A 22,987-nucleotide genomic window follows, 5' to 3' on the forward strand; every position below is an offset into this window, starting at 1 on the left:
AATAAAGTTGACAGTTACTTGTAAAAATACATTGTTTGTGGTTAGTCTTACGACGCTCGTTTCATCCCGACCAAGGGACTCATCAGAGACCTTTCTGCTTGGAAAACGTGTTGGGCATCACGCCCAATAACAAAATGATAACAGCAATCTCGTCTGTGGGCGTGATGCCCAACGAGTTTGCCAAGCAGAAAGGTCCCTGATAAATCCCTTGGTCGGGATGAAACGAGCTTCGTAAGACTAACCACGAACTGTTATTTTTCAAGATTCTCTTCCGTGTTAGCTAATCCACACCTGATCAAAGGATCACTAACTTGTTCTGGAAGGAGTTTCTTGTTTTGCAGTGCAAACTAATCGGGTTAGGCGAAGTTCAGCCAATCAGCCTCTAGTCCTGTTGCTCAAATTGGCATAAATAGAGAAGCACAAGTGAGCTGATGTATCACTGGTACAGACATCCAAGTAAATCGGTAGCTCAGCAACAAGGATGATTTCCTCCTCTATTTCAGTTATCTTTTTTGTGATGGCTGCGCTCTCAACATCAGCACGTAAATTCTTTCTTCACGGATCAATTAATTTCAGCCTTCACGGAACAAAATGTCTGGATTTATTTTCTTCTTCTCTCCAAACAGAAACGAGATCGGTAGAATCGTTGGTGATGAGGGTCTTCAATCCAGATTATCATCCTTCAGACGATGAAATATTGGCCATATTAAGGAGGGCAGACCTGGAAAGCGATGGCTACACAAAAGAACTAACAACTGCACTGACAAGCAATCAATTTTTAGAGACGATCATTGCAAAAAGCAGCCTGAAAATTTCAAGCTTAAATGTAACGGGCTTTTTCAAGTTTTCTTTTTGCTACAGTAACTGTCCTAGTTGAGTTCATTGCTCTTGAAGGTAATGGTTCAGTCTCGTGCAGTTCAAATACACTCGCAGTGCTAAGTATTTGTATTCGTATTTATATATTTCCACGGCGCTTTCAATTTTACTACCAGATGAAACGACACAATACCCTTGCTAAGCACTCATATTTTGACTCGCGAGGGTGCAAATGCATAATCCACCGACTGGAGGCAACAAAACTAATGTTTCTGAGCATTAGAGGGTCCGCGTGGGAGGCTAGGTAAACACAAGTACTGCGGAAATGATACTTCGCGGACTCAATATTCACGACAAACATCAGTCAAAGCACTGCTTCCATATGGGGCGCTCTCGCATGTCTTCCCCATATCATACGTCATAAGCTGCAAAATGACCCCTGACTCCGCCATTCTAAGCCGCAATGCTGATGACCCAAAATCGGAATAAAAACATCTTTTTAGGTGGAAAACGACGGATATGCCAGAAAAAAAGTTGCAAACATTATTGTGCATGGTCTAAAGTGTAAATAAAAAATGCTTATTTTTTGGCCTTCAGTTCCCTTTTAAAGCTTTTTACAAATATTACTAATTAATTATCTTCGAGAAATGCGTGGTTACCGGTTAAGATCTGCTTTTCCCGTATATTCAGTAAACCGCGCAAAAATACCTTTGAATTAGTAGGCACCGTCCTTAATTAGACGCATGTCCAAAAGGTCAACAGCGAGATCAAAGCGAGAAATCTGGCCAATATGAAGCAATGCAGAGTGGGACTGGACGTCCATTTCAAGGATGAGGCAGCTGCAATTGAAAGGCGGAAAATCGCTTTAAACAAAGTCCATGCTTCTTATTTTGCATGGGCTGTGGTTGGATTCGAGCTTCAAGTAACTAGACACCAAGTGCGCATGCGCGTCACCAATTTCAGAATCGATGTACGGAAAGACTGCCCGGGATATAGCAGGGTCGTAACGAGGTATATTTTTTCGCAACTGATCCCAAAAATGTGATCTCTGATTCCAAAAATGATGAGAATTTTAATTCCTGAACCCGCAAAAATTTGATCCCTGATCCCTAATTCCATGAAAAATACTGCTGATCCCGAACCCACGCGTTGTGATTCCAGATCCCAGGGCTGTGATCCCTGATCCCGTCCCTTTTCAGGCCTTTGATCCCTGGATCCCGTATATCTCGTTACGACCCTGATATAGACAATAAACACGGATTAGTTTATATTTTTTGTCTGCGTGAAATTTAGTCATTTCTTGCTCCCTTACTCCCTACGGTGCAAGGCCAGTGAGTGCTAGGGTCATATTGAGAGAAAACAGCGTCATGTTCTACCTCGATCATGTACTGAATTTATTTAAAGGGTTTAGGCTTTTTTCCTCTTAAAAACTGCAAGTGAGCGAATGCTTTATTTATTGTTTTTGTCGAAGATGGCAAATTTCATGGCCTGTTTTTGTTCTTTTAGGGTTCATTTGACGCCAAATGTAGTCAAGAGCGGTGAAATCCCGGAGGACTGAAAAATAGCAAAGTTGTCCCCATCTATAAAAGGGCTCGAGGATTGACCCTAGCAACTATCGGCCAATATCGTTGATCTTTATTTACTGTAAACTATTAGAGCATATAATCACTAGTTCAGTTATGCGACATGCCAGTGATAACGGCATCCTTTATCCTTTGCAACACGGCTTCAGGACTAGGAGATCATGTGAGACTCAATTATTAGGTTTTATAACTGACCTTGTTAGCGCCATGTACAACGATCACCAAGTAGATGCTTTGCTAATGGGTTTTAGCAAGGTATTTATAAAGTTAGCCACGGGCTCCTTAATAAAAAGCTGAACCATTACTGTGTCTGCGGTTCAGTACCAATAAATGGATTGAAGCCTGGAAGGAGAATTTTCCTACAATACACAAGTTCTCTGGGTTTGGTTCTACAAGGTTCGGTACTTGAGCCGTGCTCATTTCTTTTCTACATTAACGATCTACAAGAATTCCTAGTCGCCAATGTTAGGCTGTTCGCGGATGACACCATTCCTATTCATGCTGATAGCGATTGTCAAGTCCTTCAACGTGACCTTGATGATAACCTTGCCGTTTGGGAAAAAGAATGGAAAATGGAACTTCACCCGGACAGCAAGTGCAAAGTTCTTCGTATAGGGAGTAAGCGCAATTTGGTGCACCGTGATTATATTCTTCATAGGAAACCCCTAGCCTCAGCCGAGTCAGCTAGCTAACAAAAGCTCTTATTAATTGGAACGAGGACCTTAATTGTAATTGCAAATAGCCCCGGACAAATAGCCCACGCTTTCTGGACGATTAGCCCCCAATCTAAAAACATTACTAATCACACAGAAAAGATAGTTTTTAACTTCTAACCAAAAATTATACTGGTCAATTAGAATAAACCGCCTCGATGAGTTAATTTCTGGCTAATCGTCCAGAATGTGGGCGCTATTTGTCTAGGGCTATTTGTCCGTGGGGCGAAGTGTCCGGATACCGTGATCTTTGTGTTAAATTCGCACATGTATCATGTCGAACTTTATAACACTTGAAGGTAAAAAAAGGAAACTAACAAAAACCTGGTGTCTTGCCGTCATTTTGCCTCAGATGTATCCTTTGTTTCGTGAGTTGTCAGTTACACCCCAAGGTAACTTGATCACAGGAGGCCGCTAAAATCGATGTCACTTTCGATTTTGCGATTTTACTTGTACGACCAAAAGTACGATATAAAAATTGAACGTAACAAAAATCTCCCGAAATGTTTTTCGCTCATGGTAACTTGTTATATTCGTGGCACAAAATTTATGATGTTTTTTTTTTTTTCGATCGACACTTCCTAAAAGTTCCTTCTGCACTCCTTAAAAACTACATATCAATATTTATTTACTTTTGCGTCAATATTTGTTTCGCATAAAGCAGGCTAACAAAATCTGTGTCTTGCTTAGTTCGCATTTTTAATTTTTGAGCGTTAAAATAGAATTTTTGGTCGTATGTTTCTGACAACAAGTCGTATATTTTGACGTCCCCCATCCAGATACTAACCCCGCCCGAAAGAGTAAACTTCGGTAAACATTGATCTTGGAAAGACTCAGAGTACACGCTTAAGCTTGTGGTGAAAAAGAAGTTGTAAATGATCAATATTTCAGCTTTGAAGCCAAATGTTTCTCGATTTCCTTCAATCAGGCTTTCTGGGTTTAGTATTTTACTGAACCACATGTCTTTTCAGGGGGTATTTAGCAAAGATATCTACCATGGCACTGTAATGATTTACGATACCAAAACAATATCGTGTACTATTAGAGCTACATATTACGCGAGGAGTTACAACTTGAATCTCCTGAAAAAACAAAACGCAGCTCAGTTGATAGTTATGGAAAAAAACGCTGTCAAGTTACTGCACTACCACACGTACGCAATGCGTTCCTACTTTAAAAAATACCCCGTATCTCCTCATTCCTTTCCTCCCCCCCCCCCCCCCTTCCCAGCCAAAATCCCGTATTCCTACAATTTTTTTTTGCCTAAATATCCCGTATCCTGACCGCTTCTCGGCTTTTTTTCAGTGCCATAATAGGCAGGCACAGAAGAGTTTCGGCTGTTTGTCTATTCTCTCGAGAAGCGATCACTAGGGTTTTTCGGTTTCGTTTTTGACAGTTTTTTTATTCAGCTCGAGTGTAAAATCATGACGAACTTTTATAGTTTCTGAGAACTATTTACTACGTGTAGCTTTTGTTGAGTTTTGAATCGATGATAGAGAGACCTGGACCACTAGATTTAAGCTTTTTTCTTAACGAGATTTCAAGTTATTGTGGAACGTTTGGTACCAAGTTACTCTAATACTGAAATCAAGATTATGGAATTGTAAAATTAGAACTTTGGACTGCACTATAGAACACGCAATTACGGAATTTTAGATTTTTGAGCATTTGAGCATTGTCTTCTTGTCTTCGCCACGGCAGATTTAAACAGTTTTCAAGGAACTAAACCAGGATTACGGAACCGGACTTCGAATACAGGGCCCGGTTGTTCGAAAGCCGATTAACTTAATCCAGGATCAGCGTAAACTTTTGTTTCATGTTTTCAACGTTTTGGTGAAAGTTTTACCGAATATCAGCCTTGAACAGCATTTGGGAGTAGAGAATAAAATCCTTTGTTAATTTTTAACCTGAGATTAGCGTTAATCGGCTTTTGAACAACTGGCCCAGGATGATAAGTTGTTAGAACTGTGATTTGTAATAAGTTTTTTTGGATGATTTAAGGCTGATCTTGTAATTTTTGGATGAATGGAGTTAACAAAATCTCCTTCAAAAAATTATAATAATAAATAAATAAACGATCCCGTATCCTGATAATCCGCTAATAGGGCTTCGTTGTTTGCATTTGCAAATTTAGTAACATTAATAAATGAGTTTTTACAACAAACAACTTCAAGTTATATTATAGATTTATATTTCTGGTAATCTCTCGCCATTTTCCGAAGTTTACCTGTAGTTGAAGTTCACTGTAACTGGACAATTTGTCTTAACTGTTTGCGCATTCCACGGATACACCTTGGTAGGCGTCTTGTTTCTTATACTGCACGCTCACGAGAATCGTCTTATGAGAAGGAGGTGGGCCGCACGCTAAGAAGAAGAAGGACTTACTTTTGCAGACATTTTAAGGATCTCGCTTTTGTATTATGGAGCTATAAGCAACGATGATATCGACGTGGATGAGAACAGCAGAAGTTTTAATATACAAAAAGAATGGCTCCGCAGGGTGTGCTCGTTCGTTTTGCATTCATGTAATCTTTTTATCGTTCTCGTCTTAACAACGACGTCCAATCACGAAATTGGAGGACTTTGCCACCGGACGATACGATAATTGTTTTAACTTTGCCATAACTTCCATGGAGTTTATACATGTAGTTACTCTACAATTTATAACCCAATCGTCACGAAATGCTTATAATAGTGGAGAGTTTCAAAAGACGCAGTCTTGGCCGTCGTCGCCGTATTTAATCTGAGATCGCCATAATTTATCTAGCGACTCTATCTCCTCCAGCATGTAAATCCCTCCTGTTGAAACAGGATAACTTTGGGAAGAGTTCTCCAAAAATTACACGTTGAAAGTGATTTCCCTATCAAAAAAACGTTAAACGACAAATGTTTGAAAAAGTATTTATTCTGGAGCGAGTGGAAAGACGGAAGTGCAATTATTATAAGCGAAAGACAAATTGTGTTTGAAATAGCTTTAAAAAAATCTCAGTTTACTGATCATAAAAGCTTCTTGTTTCTAAGTGTGTAATTTAGACCCAAGCTTTGTCTTTGATTCCATTTTCGTCCCCAGAGCCAGAGCCCGGCTTTCGTTTCGCCGACCACGTTACCAAAAGAAACAGAGGACTCTGGGTACGAGAATGCTTTGACTCCGAAATGAAATATGACAAGTTAGGCAAGTCTGCGAAGCCATGTTTTTTACAAGCCACGCAATCCTTGAGTGACTCATCCAAAGTTGTTCAAAGGGCTCGTGTATGCATGGACGCAGTTATTTAATGTAAGCTACCAAGCGCTTCTTAGTTTATGCTCTACTTCAGTTCTTGAAGCTATAACCCTTTATGCAAATTAATATTCGCGCAAACATTTGATCAGACTGAAAAGGGTCTTGTCATAAATGGGCAAAGTCCATTTCTGTTTGGGGTTACATGATACGCATGGCAGCCGGTGGACCTGAGCAAATAACCACCAACTTTTTTTGGAACTGTTTTGATAATTTGGATATCGTGAGCTGTCCATTCAACCAGCGTCGAATTCAGTAGTTCACTGACTAGTCTGGCGTAAAAACAAAAAGACATCTCAGTAGCCTGATCATGATTGGTTTTATATCATAGTCTCCTGGTGGATCTGTGACTAAGCAACAAAAATTAACTTCTCGAGTAGTTCAGTTGTCACCTTTCTCAACTCTCGCAGGCGGGTTAACCCTATCACCACAGGTCAATTTATTCTCCTCTTTACAGGGAAATACCACTTCTTTTTATTGAGAATACTTCCTCTTTCTATGATTTTTTGTGCCGTTTCCAATCCAGACTATCAACCCTCAGCCGATCAGTAATTAACGAGAGCAAACTAGGAAAGCCATGGATTCCACAAAGAGACTTACTGTCCTAAAAAAACGATGACAGAGGGACCAAACCGATGTTGAGAAAAAAAAAATACCTCTGGTATAAGATAGTGGACTGCTCGCGGGTGCCTGGAGTTGTTCAAGCGTTGCAATAAATTGACTCATGTTGGGTCTGGTCGCGTGACCTCCCATAAACGGGCGGTCATGATACATCTGTTGCAACAACGGTGACGATTGCATGGGGATTGTGAAATCATTACCATGGCATAGCGGTAAGGGGGGAGGTTCAGATGTTTTGCACTCGATGAGTAGCTGATTCCTTAACTTTTGGGAATTGCGTTTGTACATGCATCAACGCCATCGTTATCTGTGGCTTTTGAGATTTTATCGCGCATGCGGGGGTACAATCCTCGACAAAGAGAAACTTGCATTGTTAATGACATTATGAAAGAAATGTACATATTTGAAGTGCGGGCTTGTTCCTTTTACTTCACGTAATACATGTGTATAATACACAGAGCAAAAGGCAATATTGACAATTCCAGTTTTACTTTAACGTCCTTTGATGTCCCTGTGAATGTTCGTGCCGGATGTAACGTGGTCAACATCAAACGCTTTCAAATAAAACTGCAAAAAGACCTTTCGAAATGCAGTTAGATTTCCATCAAGCACAAATAAGATTTGATTCCTGGGCTGTGCCGTTTAATTTGTCGAGGGGAATTTCCATTCGCCCAGCAGGTAAGGAGATTCACTTCAATCTCCATGGTAGCGAATAAGGTGATTTCCGCATACGTAGAAGTAATCAACGTATCTCGTTAACATGAAACTTTCTCAACCAGATATTCCGCACGTCCACTTGAAATGCAAATAACAAATTAAGTAGATAAGAATAATTTTTTTTTTAGATACACTAAGTGACAGTTAGGAAATTAATGTTTTTCAGAAACACACGAATCTTCTTATAATTTCACTACTGACACATATAAGAGCACCAGTTTTTTTTTCCAGTTTTTAATTCCGCTTGGATTAAAAAAAAGGCGAGAGAAAATTAACCGCACATGACATGAAATTATGGTTATAGCTTACGGCAAGTCTCCTTGTATACCTAAGAACACGCTTTACGTGTCCTTAATAGCATCCGGCGAACAAGCTCTTGCATGTACACTTTAATCTTGATTATTCATGAAAAGTATAACCCTTTTTATCGGAAGCGTGCATGTTATCGCAAGAAATCAGGTTTTCTTTTTCAGCTAACACGTATCAGACCTCAGAAGCAAAGGAATCAATTGGACCGATGGGATGACAGGAGAACCACAAGAGAAAAAAGAAAATCTTATAATGTCATTTGAAAACATGTTTGATCACGAAGGAGAAAGCCAGTGTGCCAGTGTCAAAGCACCAACTTCCCTCTCGCTCTTCACAGCCGCAATGTCATTTCTTTTTTCGATTGTAACTGTTCCGTGCAACATTTTGGTGTGTTTTACCATCATGAAAAGTTCATCGCAGTTCAAAAGTCTTCGCACGCCTTTCACTCACTTCATCTTCAATCTCGCCGTGACAGACCTATTGGTTGGAGCGCTGACGGAGCCGGTTTCAGTGGCGTATCACATCACAGAAGCCTTCTCCGTTTCTTCTCCGCAATTAGTCAGGATTTTACAAGTGTTGTATTTTCTTCCCTGTACTGTTTCCGTCTTAAGCATACTGGCATTAACCCTCGAACGCTGCTACGCAATTTCTAAGCCGTTCGAATACAGGACAAGAGCGAACGGCTACAGAGTGTTTCTAGCCGCGGGCATGATATGGCTTTTGTCGCCCGTGTTTTTAGCGCCATATTTTGTAATGGGATACCGAGCATTTTCTTTCCTTTTTGCCAATGTTATTATCTTAGTTTCCTTTTGCGTCCTGGCTTGCGCGTACCTTAAGATAATAAGAACTCTTTACCAAGGAAGAAAGTTTCGAAAAGAAAATCTACAGAGGTTAAGTACGGCGAATCAAAAAGCAACACTGTTGGAAGAAAAACTAACTAGTACGTTTATCTTGATTTTGATTCTGTTTGCAGTATGCTACATAACACCGTGCCTGTTAATGTACATCATGAATTTATGTGCGCCGTCACAGTGTTCTTGCCACGTCATTCACTGGTTAAGGGACACGTCATTTCTCGCGGTGACCTTGAATTCTGCGATAAATCCGTTACTGTATGCATGGCGTCTTCCAAGCTTTCGTCGCGCGCTTTCGATTGTTATATCTGGCCTTGCGGGACACGAACAGCCAAGCTAAAGGAGGTGGTACTCCCGAAAGAAAAAGAATTTCTTTTTATGGTGCAATGGATGGCACTAGCAATTTCACTCAAGACAAATGACGACAAAAAAAACCCAGCTCGAATTGGTTGATTTTGAAAGTACAAAAGACACGAACGCTGGATGGAGTTTTAACATGGACGCAGATTCTTGAACGGGCAAGCAGTTGAGCGAAAATGTTAATAAAGGACTTGCTGTTTCATGGAAACAGACTACTTCACATAAAAACAGCCAGCCAGATAAAACACTCATTCAAATGTTTAAAAAAGCCCCAGCTTTGGAGCGATTTTCATTTTTGATTGGCAACAAGTCTACCACATAAGCTACTACAGGTGCAGGTGTCGCTTTAATAAATCTCTTAAAGGGGCTAGGTCACGCTATTTTAGGTAATTTTGTTTAATTTTGTTAATTATGAGCTCTAAACGTCAAATTGGCAGAGCAAGAGTCTTTCATTTGCAAAATCACGGCCACATAACAACTAAGAATGATTTTCAAGCTTTGTAAATGACATTTTGATATAGACTGATATAAATTTGAAAAAAGGTGGGCCGACGTTTTTCAAATTTACCCAAATTCAATCCATTTCAATCCTCTCCAGTTTTGTCCATCCATGTCCCTTCTTGGCTTCCCTGTGCCTTGTTAGAGTTCTTGTATAGTTTTGAATAGTTATTTTGATATTTTAGTTAATTCTATGACCATTCGATCAGTGCTGAAATTGCCTAAAATAGCGTGACCTAGCCCCTTTAAGAAGTAATTTCAACGGAAACAAAATTAGTTTACAATTTCATCCAAGAAATAAAAGGCTAAAGAGGAACTCAAGTAAGGTCGGTGAGACTAACTTGTTCATTAGTTCAAAATTGCAATCGCTCTTCTTCACTTAAGATAAAGTCCCACTCAACAGCTGGAGAGCAACGACGGAACCCTCGGGGCACTTTTAAATGTTAGAACTGAAAACTTGAATTAATAAAGGCACAAGCGAGAAACTTCTTTGTCTATCCTTTTCTTCTGGAGTTTAAACTTACAAATTACATACGGTTTTCTTTTAAATTGCGTGCCGTAAAAACAAACAAAAATAGTCAACCTCTGCCGCCCTTGTCGTTGAGCAAGGGAGGCAGACAAGAGAGACCCTGGAAACGAGGTTGCAAAATAGACTGTTTTGGCCAATCACAACAGACAAGCACAAAGCACATTCATGCAAGAAGAACGAGTCACATGCATATAATTTGCCACAATCTCTGGTTGGCTGAGAAAGTGGGCACGAGATTTTAAGGCCAGTCATAAAGTGAAGTAGGGCCAAACCAAAACAATCCCAATCTAACTTGCGACATACAATCCTTGATTTTCACGTGAAGTCACGGTGATCGTTTTGGTGTCCCAAAACAAAGAAAACGCGTATACCCAAAGCTAATCTTCCAGGATAACGAACTCCATTTTTTTGTGCCAACATCAAGTATCCTTTTCTTTTGTTGATGGTGATCACGTGAGTGAAATCAACAAAAACTGATCAAAATCGTGTTAAACAATGCTGTGTATTTAGCATCTTTCTGGGTGATATTGTTCAAAAGCCGATTAACGCTAATCCCAGACTAAAAATAAACCAAGGAGCTTATTTCTCTACTCCCAAATGCTGTTCAACGTTGATATTCTGTAAAACTTTACATTAGAAGAAATCAATCTCTGAAAAACAAAACCTTCACCAAAAGTTGAAAACATGAAACAAAAATTTACGACTAAGTTAATTGGCTTTCGAACAACCGGGCCCTGAAGGTTTTATTTCGTTATCTCCGTCGAGAAGACGGTTGCGGATACAGGGAAAGAGGCTCGTTTTGGTCTCAAAGTAGACCAAAAACCGAGGGGTAGTCGATTCTCTCTGATGATAAGGAAGAGCTTCAAACGTTCGAATTTGATGACTTAGATAGCAATAAAATCAGTCAGTTTTGAATCATTCAAGGTGGATGGTCTTTTGACCACGCACGCGCCATTCAAGAGAAAACAGACGAAAACACCTACGAGTAACATAATGGCACAGAGCCTGTCCGCAAGCAAAAATAATTTCTTTTCTACAAAGAAATGACAAATTTTTACCCGTTACATGACAGGCGCCAAAATGGAGGTCTTGCCAGTGTCGATGCGGGAAAAAACAAACATTGAACCGCACATTATACTTATAGCCACATCCAATCTTCTTTTGCTCGGCAGAAAAAATGTGATGCATGTTGAAAACGTGCTCACGAGCTTACAAAAAATGGAGGACAAAAACCAAAGGCAGCACAAATAAATCAATATGAATACACAAATTGAGGTCATCACATGATCCTTCTTTCCTTTTCAACTTCAGATTTTGAAATTGTGCTTGCTTAACACCTGACTGGCAAAATTTTGGACTTTGATTTTTATCAAAAGGCCATTTACTTTAAGTGTAAGTTTTGGATTTCGCGGTCCGCCATTATTCACGATCAAAACTGACCAATTGGACCTCAGAGGGTTGAATACATGGAAAAGTGACGTCAAAGGCTCACTAGATTAAAATTTCAGCGTGTGAATGCAGCTTATTATATATGCAAAACGCGCGTTTAAAAGTCTGAAAGCCCAAAACTCCCGTGCTGCATATTGATTCTCCGCGTACACACGCATTGTGTTCTTAAACTAGTGAGCCTTTGACGTTATTTTCTTTTCGATCCAGCTCTCTCAAGATCTTACGGACGTTCGCGCCCAAAACGTTCCCACATACAGATTTTTCTTAAACTTGCCACGCAGAAAGGTAATGATCTACTTTGGCCAAAGAGGCAAAAAATGGGGGTCACCGTGCTCGTTTTCGAGATCATGAGGTGCACTTTTAGAAGGTTGCGTTATTTTAAGACGATCTTAGCTTACAACTGTCAGCAATAAAAAAGCTACATTAGTGACATTTAGATCAGGTAAACGTACTCAATTCAAAATTAACTAATGTAACTAAACAAACTTTTGCAGCTTATATCTTTTTCTGAGGTGAAATAGACCTTGAAAAACGATACATATTAGTCTAAGAAAGAAAACTTCGGTCGCACGAGAGCATAAAAGGCGAAATATTTGTAACTTCTCACGTTAAGATTTTTGTTGTTGTTTGTTAAAATGGACAAAATCAGGAATGGAAGTGATCTACGGAAAGAAAAATAGTAGTCACCGAGCATTCAAGAAAGTGAAATCGCTGCGAAGTTCTCAAAGCGATGGTATATTCGCACTGTCACGTCATTGCGTGACATTTCCGAGAAGACCTGGGTCCACAGCTATCCCATGATGCCACACGCTTTCACGTTCCATTCTTGTGGAAAATGTTTGCGGCTTTAGCAGCGTGTTTACCTTCGTGGTAAACCTTCATGACGTGTGCGTGACATGCGCAGTATCAATGGGCGCGAACTTCCTTAAAGTTAGTAATTTTTTAAATAGGAAAATTCCACTTAAAATAAACAGGTGTCTTTTTAAGATCAAGGCTTAAAACTTTGGTCGCTTAGTGTTTTAGTTAACATAGTTCTGAAATCCAAAGAAAAATAAGAATTGATTTTTTGATCACGGGGGCACTTTACCATCAAAAAACGTGTTCCCATTTGATCACCAAAATGGGGTACCAGTTCTTTTGCCACAAGGATGCCTCCAACAAACAAGTCTAACCAAAGTGTTCGTTATTAAAGCGTAACAGTTCTCGGAGCTTGTGGTGGCGAGTAGGTTGGTAGCGAGTCGATCCAATGACGAGGTGACCTTGATAGTCTCAGGCAGAGAACTCGTCCTCCACCAGTGTGGCTCCAGGTTCGATTCCCGCACTCAAAGTCATATGTGGGTTGAGTTTGTCGGTACTTTACTATGCTCGGAGAGATTCTCTTGGTGTAGTCTGGTTTCCACTACCATCAAAAACTGCCACTTGATTTGGTTTGATTTGATTTGAATGAAATGGTTTTTACTATATGACCGTAAACCGTAAAGATGCTGTTTTCGGAGACAAACATTGCATTCTGAACTGCGACATCATGGCAGGATTTCAAACCAGAGGAAGCAATAAAGGACTGTTTTTATTCTACAACTCTTTCTCCAAGTTTCACATAATGAATTTTGTTCGGTCCTCAGAGTACAAAATGCCTTCCCTTACACAAAAACGGTTTATGCTGTCACCTAACACAGTTTCAATTCGTGTTTGAAAAAAAATCCTTTCATGGAAAAATACTGTAAATCGAACATGTTTTCCAGAATAAGCATTTTCGTTGGCAAAATGTGCATGCCTCAACGTAAAACCAGACACCGATTGCTTCTATAAAGAACAGCAAAGGACTTGAATTCTATTGGCAAAATTGGATCTGCAACAGCAAATAAATGTTGTAAGTCATGAAACCTTCTCGCTTACACAGCGGCTGAGTGGTTGGGGCATTGACTAGAGATTCGGTTTCAAGTTCCACTCTGACCAAAGGTCTCGATCGAAAAGGGGATGGGAAGGGTGGGGGGGGGGGGGGGGGGGAGGAGGTTGTTGATTCTTGGACTTGACGTGATATGGTACAAGTATGTTGGTTCTCATCTCTGCTCCGGTAGGTCGTTTTCCAAGTTGTTCGGTTTTCGGTTTTCAAATGCACTATAACGATTATATTTTCTTATCACATACGGGGCAAAATTACTGAATGCTGATTGGTTGAGGCTAGGGCACTTTCGATGGTCATGAGGGCATGATTACTTGATCCTGATTGGTTAACAGTTGCTTATCCAGAGCAAACGAAGTTACAAGAGAATTCTCTTCCGTATTAAACTACTTTTATGTCCACATATAAAAATCATTTTAAGCGCTATTTCTGTTGACAGCAACGATTTATTGAACTGGACTTTAACCGAATGGGATTGTGTTGATTATTCTTTGTCGTGGCACTGGAGCGGCTTCCCCCAATAATTTTGTCCTTTATGTGATCAACATGCAATCGCAATGTGCTCTCGTGCAATTAAGGATTAATTTCACTTGTAATTTCAAAGCTTTCCAAATTGCCCTCGTCACTTCGCGAATCGGGCAATTTCGTGAAAACTTTGAAAATACAAGTGAAATTAACCCTTAATATTGCCCTTGGGCCCATGCGATTACACATGCCAAAGCCAAATTCGATTAATTTAACTGTCACTGTGGTACCTTCGTGTGGTTTCTCCACTTGGGTAGCATTCATAACAATGAACGATTTAGTACATCTGTATGACATGTTCATACATTTGGATTGCGGAAATACCCCACTTTCGATATATTGAAATTCAGTCCTAAACAAAAGGCATCATCTCGAGGCTCTGGGAAATAAATGTAAGGATTTGTATGAGTTTATTCCCAGAGCCTTGAGATGATGCCTTTTGTTTAGGAATGAATTTTAATATCTCGAAAGTGGGCTATTGAAATATATGAGAGTTGGACATCATCGCTGTTTAGCAGCAACTCAAGAAGTTGAGAAGAAAGCCTTGAAAAAAACCGGGCTTGAACGCGGCCAGGATGTTTTTTCAGCGGTGATATTCAACTTTTATAACAATGAATTCATTCATTAGAATGTTTGATACCCGATTTGCCACGCTTAAATGAGTGATCACTAGAAGAGCATACAAATGGCAAGAATGCTTGTGATAATAATTCTATGCCCTTTATTATCTTTACTTTGTCGAATCCACGAAATTTTTGCACAGTACTCACTTTTACTTCCGGTACCACATGCGGACGGGCTCGCTGCGGCGAATCTTTTTCTGCAGCTGCAGGACGCCGTAGAGCAGCGCTTCGGCTGTGGGGGGACATCCCGGTACATAGATATCCACGGGAACGATCCTGTCACAGCCACGTACCACTGCATACGAATAATGATAGTAACCGCCTCCATTTGCACAGCTGACGAAGAAGATACATGTACATTAATTGTCGCATTACATAAATACTTACATGCATACTTGCTTGAACACTCCATCATAGGGGCTTTTCAGGGCCAATGAAACGAACCACAATAGAACGACAAGTTTAAGAACCCCATCTTACCGAGAGGAAAACCAGTTGGCTATTTACAAGTGCAGCTGAGAAGATGAACCAGGGACTACCAGGATCAAAATTCAATGAGTGGAAAGAACGAGTCTTGACCCCGGGATTTCCGGAACTCAAGACACGCGCCCTAACCACTGGAGCTGCAATACCTACATTAAAAGAGACACAGCATTTCTATGCACCACCGCGAGTTTCCATCGGCTTTTAAACTACATTTGTACGGGTATCCAATAAAATTAATCATTATTAAGTATCATTCGTTTTGCTCAAAGCAATGTAGATGTAAAGTGTTTTCCTCTCAGTGCCTCAAACCAAGATGAAACTTTCTCCAAAGTGATACAAAAGTTGCACTGCAGGATAAGAGGCACCTTAAAAAAAATCAGATTTAACTTTCCAGCAATAACAAATGGGGGTCGCCGAGTTTGTTTTTGAGATATGAGGAACTAAAGACAAAATAAAGGAATTTTATTTCAGGGCTTTCCCGTTACCAGGGTGACATATTACGTCACTATAATGACCTCATCTTGTTCAGCAATAATTGGTGTTTCTTATGGTACGATAACATATCTAATACATGTACATGTACGTGAAACAGCGTTGTAGTGCCGAACCTTCTAATATGAACGTTACTTGAAAGCGTTGAAACTGGGCTCCGTAAGGTAACTTATTGCGTCACAATAATGACCGTATCTTGTTTGGAAATAATCAGTGTTTCATGGTACCATAACATTGCTTTTACGTGATACAGTATACCGTAGAAATCCTTCTAAAGAGAGTCTCCGCTCAAAGTGTTGAAACTGCTTTGAGCCACCTTTGAATTAATGCACTAAATGTTAGACGAACAACGTCTGATGGTTCAGGAATTCCAAACCACCACTTAAGAGGAAATATGTTTTTGTTTGACAATAAAATAATTATTTGCTTGATGATTCACTGTACCTATAATTAATTTGGAGATTTCTTTACATTATTCATAATTTTCCCTTGTTATTCAGTAAACTTTATTCAACAAAAAAGATCCATTTAACATTAAACTAACTGAATGGGAGAACAGGGTGCCTAGAAAGAGATCGACTGTCAATGTGGGATGTACATGTAGTCTGTGGACAACACACAGTACATCCTTGTTCTGTATTTCGGTATAATAAACGAAATGAAACCATGAATATTGATTTGAAGAAATTACCTTCCCATGGAAATAACCCAGCGTGGTTCAGGCATCTGATCATACACCTTCCAAAGGAAAAAGACTGCCTTGTTAAACATGGACCTGACATGAGTCACCAGTCTATAATTTAGTTCACATTGACTGAGTTTGTTGGTTCACTACTCACAATACTACTCCTTTCCCCTGTCACTAAATGCCAGCACTACGGTACCAACACATTACAGGCTTACACAATGATGTACTCAATGAAGTGTCATCATCATGACAGGCTTTCCCCTAGTTGTAAAACTATTGCGTATTGGAATGTATTGAGGATTGATCTTTACTGAACAAGAAGAGGACCGAGTCACCATACAGGCAAGTTGAAACAGGTATTACTAAACTGTCTGTTACAATGAGGATAACAAATTATTATTCCTCTCACTCTCATGGCCTCAGAGTCAATAGCCCATTCGGCCTCCGGCCTCGTGGGCTATTGACTCAGAGCCCATTCGGGCTCGAGGAATAATTGTTAAATACAAAGGGAAGAGTATGGGGAAAAAGCTAATACATGTACGCCAGTACTGAGAGATGAAGAGAGAGGAAGAGAGAGAGAGAGAGAGAGAGAGAGAGAGAGAGAGAGAGAGAGGGAAAAATAAGCAATACAGTACATGGTCAATAACCAGGGCAAACCCGCGATGCACTGTTGTAACCCCGAGGACGAGCAGGGGTTTAAAATGCAGTAATTAACTTAATTACTCTGTGACAATAAATCCAAATTCATCATCGTCAAGTAAGTTTTTATACAAGGTTTACCTTTCTCAAAGCTGGGGCCATCTTGTTTGTCAGAGTACCAGCAACAATCATCACATCAGCTTGCCGCTAAGGTACAAAAGCAGTTGAAATTACATTGAAAGGCACTGTGAATATTCCCTCATTGTTATTAAAGTTATTATCCACATGCCTCTATACAGCCACATACAAAATCTTCACTTCTTTGTCAAGAAGGTGAATTGAAAGAAATTCATGCAACCAGGTAGTTTCTTCTGGACTCACGACAACCATGTTAAAAGAGGCTTATGAATATTCCAATTCAACTTGTGGGTAGTGCATGGTTTCCTTCATCTAATCTAGTGGACTAAGTATAGTATAACAGGAACTTGTCTTAAGCTTACATGTATAAAAGGGATTTTCTCCCCCACGACGCTTAGCCACCCAGAAATAACTTTGAATTAACACGGTATCAAACATGTTACACATTTAACCCTTTCACTCCCAAGAGTGCCACTTATAGATTTTACTCCGTCTAACGCCAGACGATTTTACTCGTCAATGGGGAACCCCACGGGGGTGAAAGGGTTAACAACAGCTAGATTCACTCAAAAACTATGTCCCCATTAACCCTTTCACTCCCAAGAGTGCCATTTATAGATTTTACTCTGTCTAACGCCACACAATTTTACTCGTCAATGGGGAACCCCACGGGGGTGAAAGAGTTAAGGTAATAAAACAGGGAAAAAAAACTTGACTACTCACAGGGCTTGCTCTGAAGACAACACCAAACCTGTCCATGTCATATCTGTGGGAATAAATCAGCAATTTCAAAGAAGGCTCAGTAATTAAAGATACTCACACAATATCCACACCAGGGTTGACAATATTATCTTACTATTGGCTTCACATGCAAACAGAGCACAGCAGCCTCTCTCATAAGCTCGAGTTTAGCAAGAGGTTTGTCTTACATTTAACTCTCTATTTTGAGGGACTCTTGTTGGCATTCTTTTTATTGTACATGTACTTGAGATCACCTCAATTTAAGGTTCGTACAGCTGTAAGAGCTAGACCATGAAAAAAAAAGATACATGTACTTCTGTTTTACTTAAATTACTTTTTTGTAACATAGAAAAATATACGATTACTGTAAATACTTTGCACCTATTTGGTCACACTGTGGGTCTAAAATTAGAGGAAACTTCTTAATACACTGTACCTCGGAGAGCATGTCTCGATTGTGGTCATTAAAATATCTAATTAGAAGTTTAACCTAAAAAAAAAACACTTATCGACCACTAAATAAATGGGATGTTAAAGTTACTGTTTTAGAGGGTTCTAAATAAGATTTACGAAATCTTAAACCTCTTGTTGGTGACTGTTGCTTTTATACATGTAGGTTGTAATGGCTCCTAATGGTCAAGTTATTCTTGAAGAGATTTAAAGCTAAACCTTGCCTTTTAGACTCCTGCCATACTCCAGTAATTACAGTGTAAAAGGTACTTGGCTTGAAAGGTTGACCATTGACGATTTCAAGTTCTCATATCAGTAAGAAATCAAACAGTCAAACAAACTAAAATTTGCAGTCTTGATGACGTGTTCTCCAGTGCCATTTGCATGGTTTTCAGATTTTAAATTACCGGTAATGCAACTTTACCTTGGAGCAGCAAAGTGCATCATCTCAACAGCACAACAAGCAAGACCAAATGTCATCGGCCATAAAGAACCCTGTAGAAAAAAGACAAAAAAAAATTATGTTTTTATTACTTAATTAAAAAAAGGGTTTCTTTCCAAAGACCAAGAACAACTCACACCTAATACATCTTACTTGTCCAAAATTATGCACGACCTTCTTACATTGTATACAAGAGAGAGAAAATCTACAATCTTGAAAGATAAGTATTCATATTGTAAGCTTTGTCAATAAAACAATTTGCAACTACATGAAGTATGTTCTTGCCTATCCCCTTTTTGCAATAAACCAATTCATTACACCAAGACGCATGTACAGTACTCGTAGCAACAGCAAAAAAAAGAAAGCAGAAAACACTGTTAAAAAAATCACATGAGAAAAATGACAGCAGTTAGACCATTTTCCTACCCTCTATGCCTTTACCTGCTGTGCCTTATTCGAAGCTCCCTTCCATGTGGTACCCCTCATCTCAATTACGATAATTATTTCTCACAGTACTATAGTTACAGTATACAAAATGGATCGGATTCATCAGCTTACCCTCCGTGCCCAGTTAACTACATCATCAATTTTGGCCACAACGAATTCTAGAAAATATACAAAAAATGCAAACTGCATTACACTACTTGAATCAAGAGGAACTGATTAGATTACCGGGGTAGCAATAATCATTCTGACCAAAATAATTAATAACAGTGCCCAGCAATTCCAGATACTGGACTGGTGTCACCCAAGTTAATTTTCTTTCTTAGCAGAGGGAAACCAAGTTAACACTGACTCATGAAAGACGCTTCAAATAGGCCTAAGACGAGACCAAACTGAAAACAACAAAGAATACATCACACCAAAAAGATAGGATTATGTTTTAATCATATGACAAATTACATTTCATCAAGTTTAAAACAAAACTGTTCTAAGTTCTTATTCAAACTTTTTCAAAAATATTAATAGCGCCTTTGTAACATAAAACAAGCTACCAAACAAGACTAACGTTTGAGTACATATGCAGAGAGCTTGGGCAACCTGTGGATACAGCACAGCTCTTGATATTGACTGGGTGTAGAATGCAGCTTTACTGTGCTTAGGGTTAGTAAACATTGCTTCTATTGTACATTACTTTACGTGCTGTTTCGTCTTTCATGAACTGAACCCAAACGGTGCTGTAACAGTCGTGTACATGTACAAACTGTAGCTGTACATGTATGCAGACCTAAAATAACCATAAGAATGATAATTGAAAATACAGTAGCAAGACTATGCATACCTGCAGCATTGTCCAGACTTCCTTTGGCTTTCCCAGATGAAGCTGCTGCAACAGTGCTTTTTTTATTACTCGCAACTACAAGACTGCAATGACAAATAAAAAATATTTCAATTTAAACAGGAAACTTGATTCAAGGGGAAAATTCAGCACCACTTTTAACTATCGCTTTGATAAACTTATAATGATGCGCTGTTGTTATAAGTTCATGGCAAGTCAACCTAAAATACTATCTGAAAGGAACAGATTGCCTGAAACAAAAAACCACCTGATAGAGAAAACGACGTCCACAGGTAAAATACATGTAAATTCAGCATAATCATAACAACATTAAGTGTAGGGTCACCTTCACCACTTGGGCGAATGCACATAATATCCAGTGCACTAACCAGAGTGCTACACTGCTTCTTAATTAGGTAACAAGAGAACCTTTTTTAAACAAGACCTCAACTCAAAAAGTACCCTTCTGAAACTGGGGGTTGTTTAGATGCTGCAATACCATGCATGAGCTCTTTGACAACCACCAGAGAGACGCCTGTTCTTCTTCTGGTTTGACCCTGTAGATCCTTGCTAATACAATGTATGCAAGTCTGTAATTCCTAGAATTATTATTGCAGTTATTATCATTCCATTTCTCTCTTACCTCTGCGGACACACCTTCCACAATGTTAGACTATTAAACCATCCACGGCTTACAGCTGGCAAGACATTGTGACCTGTCACAATAATGATGTAAGGAACATACATGTAACAACCATCCCTCTGTTATTAAAAAGCTGTATAGCACTAACCAATGGATGAATCACCATCTTAATTGATAATAACTCCATTAGTTTTGATTACATGTAGGTGGCTAGATTCTAGAATACCCATCCACTTACTCGCATATGAATAGCATTTATTACATAAGAAAACAGTCTGTTACTGGTCCGAGATAAAATGGAGAATTTTGACTGGCTGAGCAGTCGGAATTTTGCAACATGGATCGCTAAGATGGACCGGTCACAAAGAAGCGTACATGTATATAGATTGCCAAACTGTTCCCATTAATTTTTTTGCTTCCATTTTCTCAAACATAAAAAGGAAAATGCAGATACCAGTCTGGTTATAGCCTGAACTCGGCACTACGTGCCTCGTTGGCTATGTACCACCTCATATCCAACGCGTGCTCATGGAATAATAACTGTTAAGTATACAGGATAACTAAAAACTAAGAGGAAATTGATCGCGATAGGGAGGGAATTGTTACACCCGAAAATGAAAAGTTTCGGAACTTTCAAGAAATGGGCCCCTGGGTAATGATATGTCTGCTGGATAAACTCATAGCCCTTTGAGAAACTGGGACAGGGACGTTCCATTTACGATCCCACCCTGGGGTATGGATGAGTAGATTCCTACCAGTCAGATTATTGTCGGAACCCTTTGAAAAAATCTTCCTACCCCTTCACTTTTTTGTTGGTGCCTTTGAAAAGATTCCTACCTGTCGAATTCTGATGGACCTTATCCATAGGGGAGGGGGAGGGTTCCGATTATAAATGCAATATCCCACAAGGCGGATAACACTGAAGCAACCTATTACTCTTGCAATATAAGGCACTAGCTAGTTTGTGGTTCCTCTTCAATTGTACGTTTCTACTATCCAGAAATACAACCATGATAGATATGCAGCATAAATAGCTTAGAAATGTACATTACAAGGCGCCAAACGACTGGGATACGTCATCAAAAGACGTAAACAAAGCAAAAGTCTTTTTTTTTCCCTAATCTTGGGAAAAGTACGTGGTGGAAGTAGCCAAACGAAACGCGATTACATTAAATTAGACCTGTTGGAAGTAACTACATGTTGAAGTGTGTCATATCATAAAACTGAAAGATCGAACAGGATTTCTGAAAAGACCAAAATCTCAATTTATCAATACCCAACGCCACTCACCGGTCCGCAGAGCGAGCGCCATCTTGAAATTGACATTACATAATAGCCTCGATTCTAAGTAAAGTCGTGAGAGAGATGGGTACTATTTGTCACAAAGAAGTCAAAGTTCACACCTACGACAAAATGACCACCGATTATCATAACCAGCGTAGCTGGCGAGGTACTTTTATTGCAGGATTATTTAAACATGTGGAAGGAAATCGATGGTTGCTTCGTTGTTTTTAAAGTTACTAGTCACCATGCCATTCGCGGCCAACTCGCCAGGGGCACCCAACGAGAATATAGTTCAAAACCACTTAAACATGGCATTGTTAAACGTATTTTAGTATTTAAACGGTAGATGTAGTCATATTTTTATCCCCTAGAAATTTTTCATCTGTTCGGATTTCCTAGCTGAAAGTCTAGTGATCCGAAAATTATAGGGATCAAAACTTACCTTTTCGAAAATTTCAGCCAGGAAAAGGCTCCCGAAAATTTTAGGTGGACTTTTTTAGGGTAAATATCCGTTTAAAATGGGTAATTATACAATTTTGTAGATGTTCGAAAATCCTAGGAGAGGCAGGCAAGCAAGAAATTTTACAACAGAAGTTCCGAAAATTCTAGTTCTCAAATCGTCTTCCGAACAGATATTTTCCCGAAAATTGCCGTTGGGTGCCCCTGAACTCGCGGCCAAAACCATCTTACTCCTGCGATACAATATCCCGCCAGCTACGAAGGCTAAGATTGCCACTATCAAAAATTCAACATTTCAAAAACTGTACGCACTTTCAACGAAAAATTTCTTCTAGCACATGGTTTCTTCTAGCAGCTGAATTATCCTGCAACAGGAAAGCGCTAATGTGCTTATTTAGTTTCCGAGACAATCGAAAATGAGCGATAACGTTTCGGTGACATCGTGACATCGTGCATTTGAACTTCAAAA

The 22,987-nt window shown here is 39.5% G+C and overlaps 2 protein-coding genes across 2 annotated transcripts; one reads left to right on the plus strand and one right to left on the minus strand.

Moving 5' to 3' along the window:
• The first annotated feature begins 8,108 nt into the window (after window positions 1–8,108).
• On the plus strand, window positions 8,109–9,359 carry LOC137993155 (adenosine receptor A1-like). The gene has a single exon (XM_068838842.1). It carries the CDS (start codon window positions 8,250–8,252, stop codon window positions 9,228–9,230), a length of 981 nt encoding a protein of 326 aa, XP_068694943.1. The 5' UTR covers window positions 8,109–8,249; the 3' UTR covers window positions 9,231–9,359.
• A 3,916-nt stretch (window positions 9,360–13,275) lies between these two features.
• On the minus strand, window positions 13,276–22,132 carry LOC137993156 (NADH-quinone oxidoreductase subunit B-like). Its single transcript, XM_068838844.1, has 10 exons — window positions 22,066–22,132; window positions 20,776–20,848; window positions 20,136–20,218; window positions 19,412–19,458; window positions 18,836–18,906; window positions 17,944–17,986; window positions 17,224–17,289; window positions 16,447–16,493; window positions 14,925–15,113; window positions 13,276–13,575 (listed from the first exon to the last, which is right to left on the minus strand). Exons 1-9 carry the CDS (start codon window positions 22,085–22,087, stop codon window positions 14,927–14,929), a joined length of 639 nt encoding a protein of 212 aa, XP_068694945.1. The 5' UTR covers window positions 22,088–22,132; the 3' UTR covers window positions 13,276–13,575; window positions 14,925–14,926.
• Between the last annotated feature and the right edge of the window lie 855 nt (window positions 22,133–22,987).

This window comes from Montipora foliosa, chromosome 2, assembly GCF_036669935.1.
Source record: "Montipora foliosa isolate CH-2021 chromosome 2, ASM3666993v2, whole genome shotgun sequence".
NCBI lineage: Eukaryota > Metazoa > Cnidaria > Anthozoa > Scleractinia > Acroporidae > Montipora > Montipora foliosa.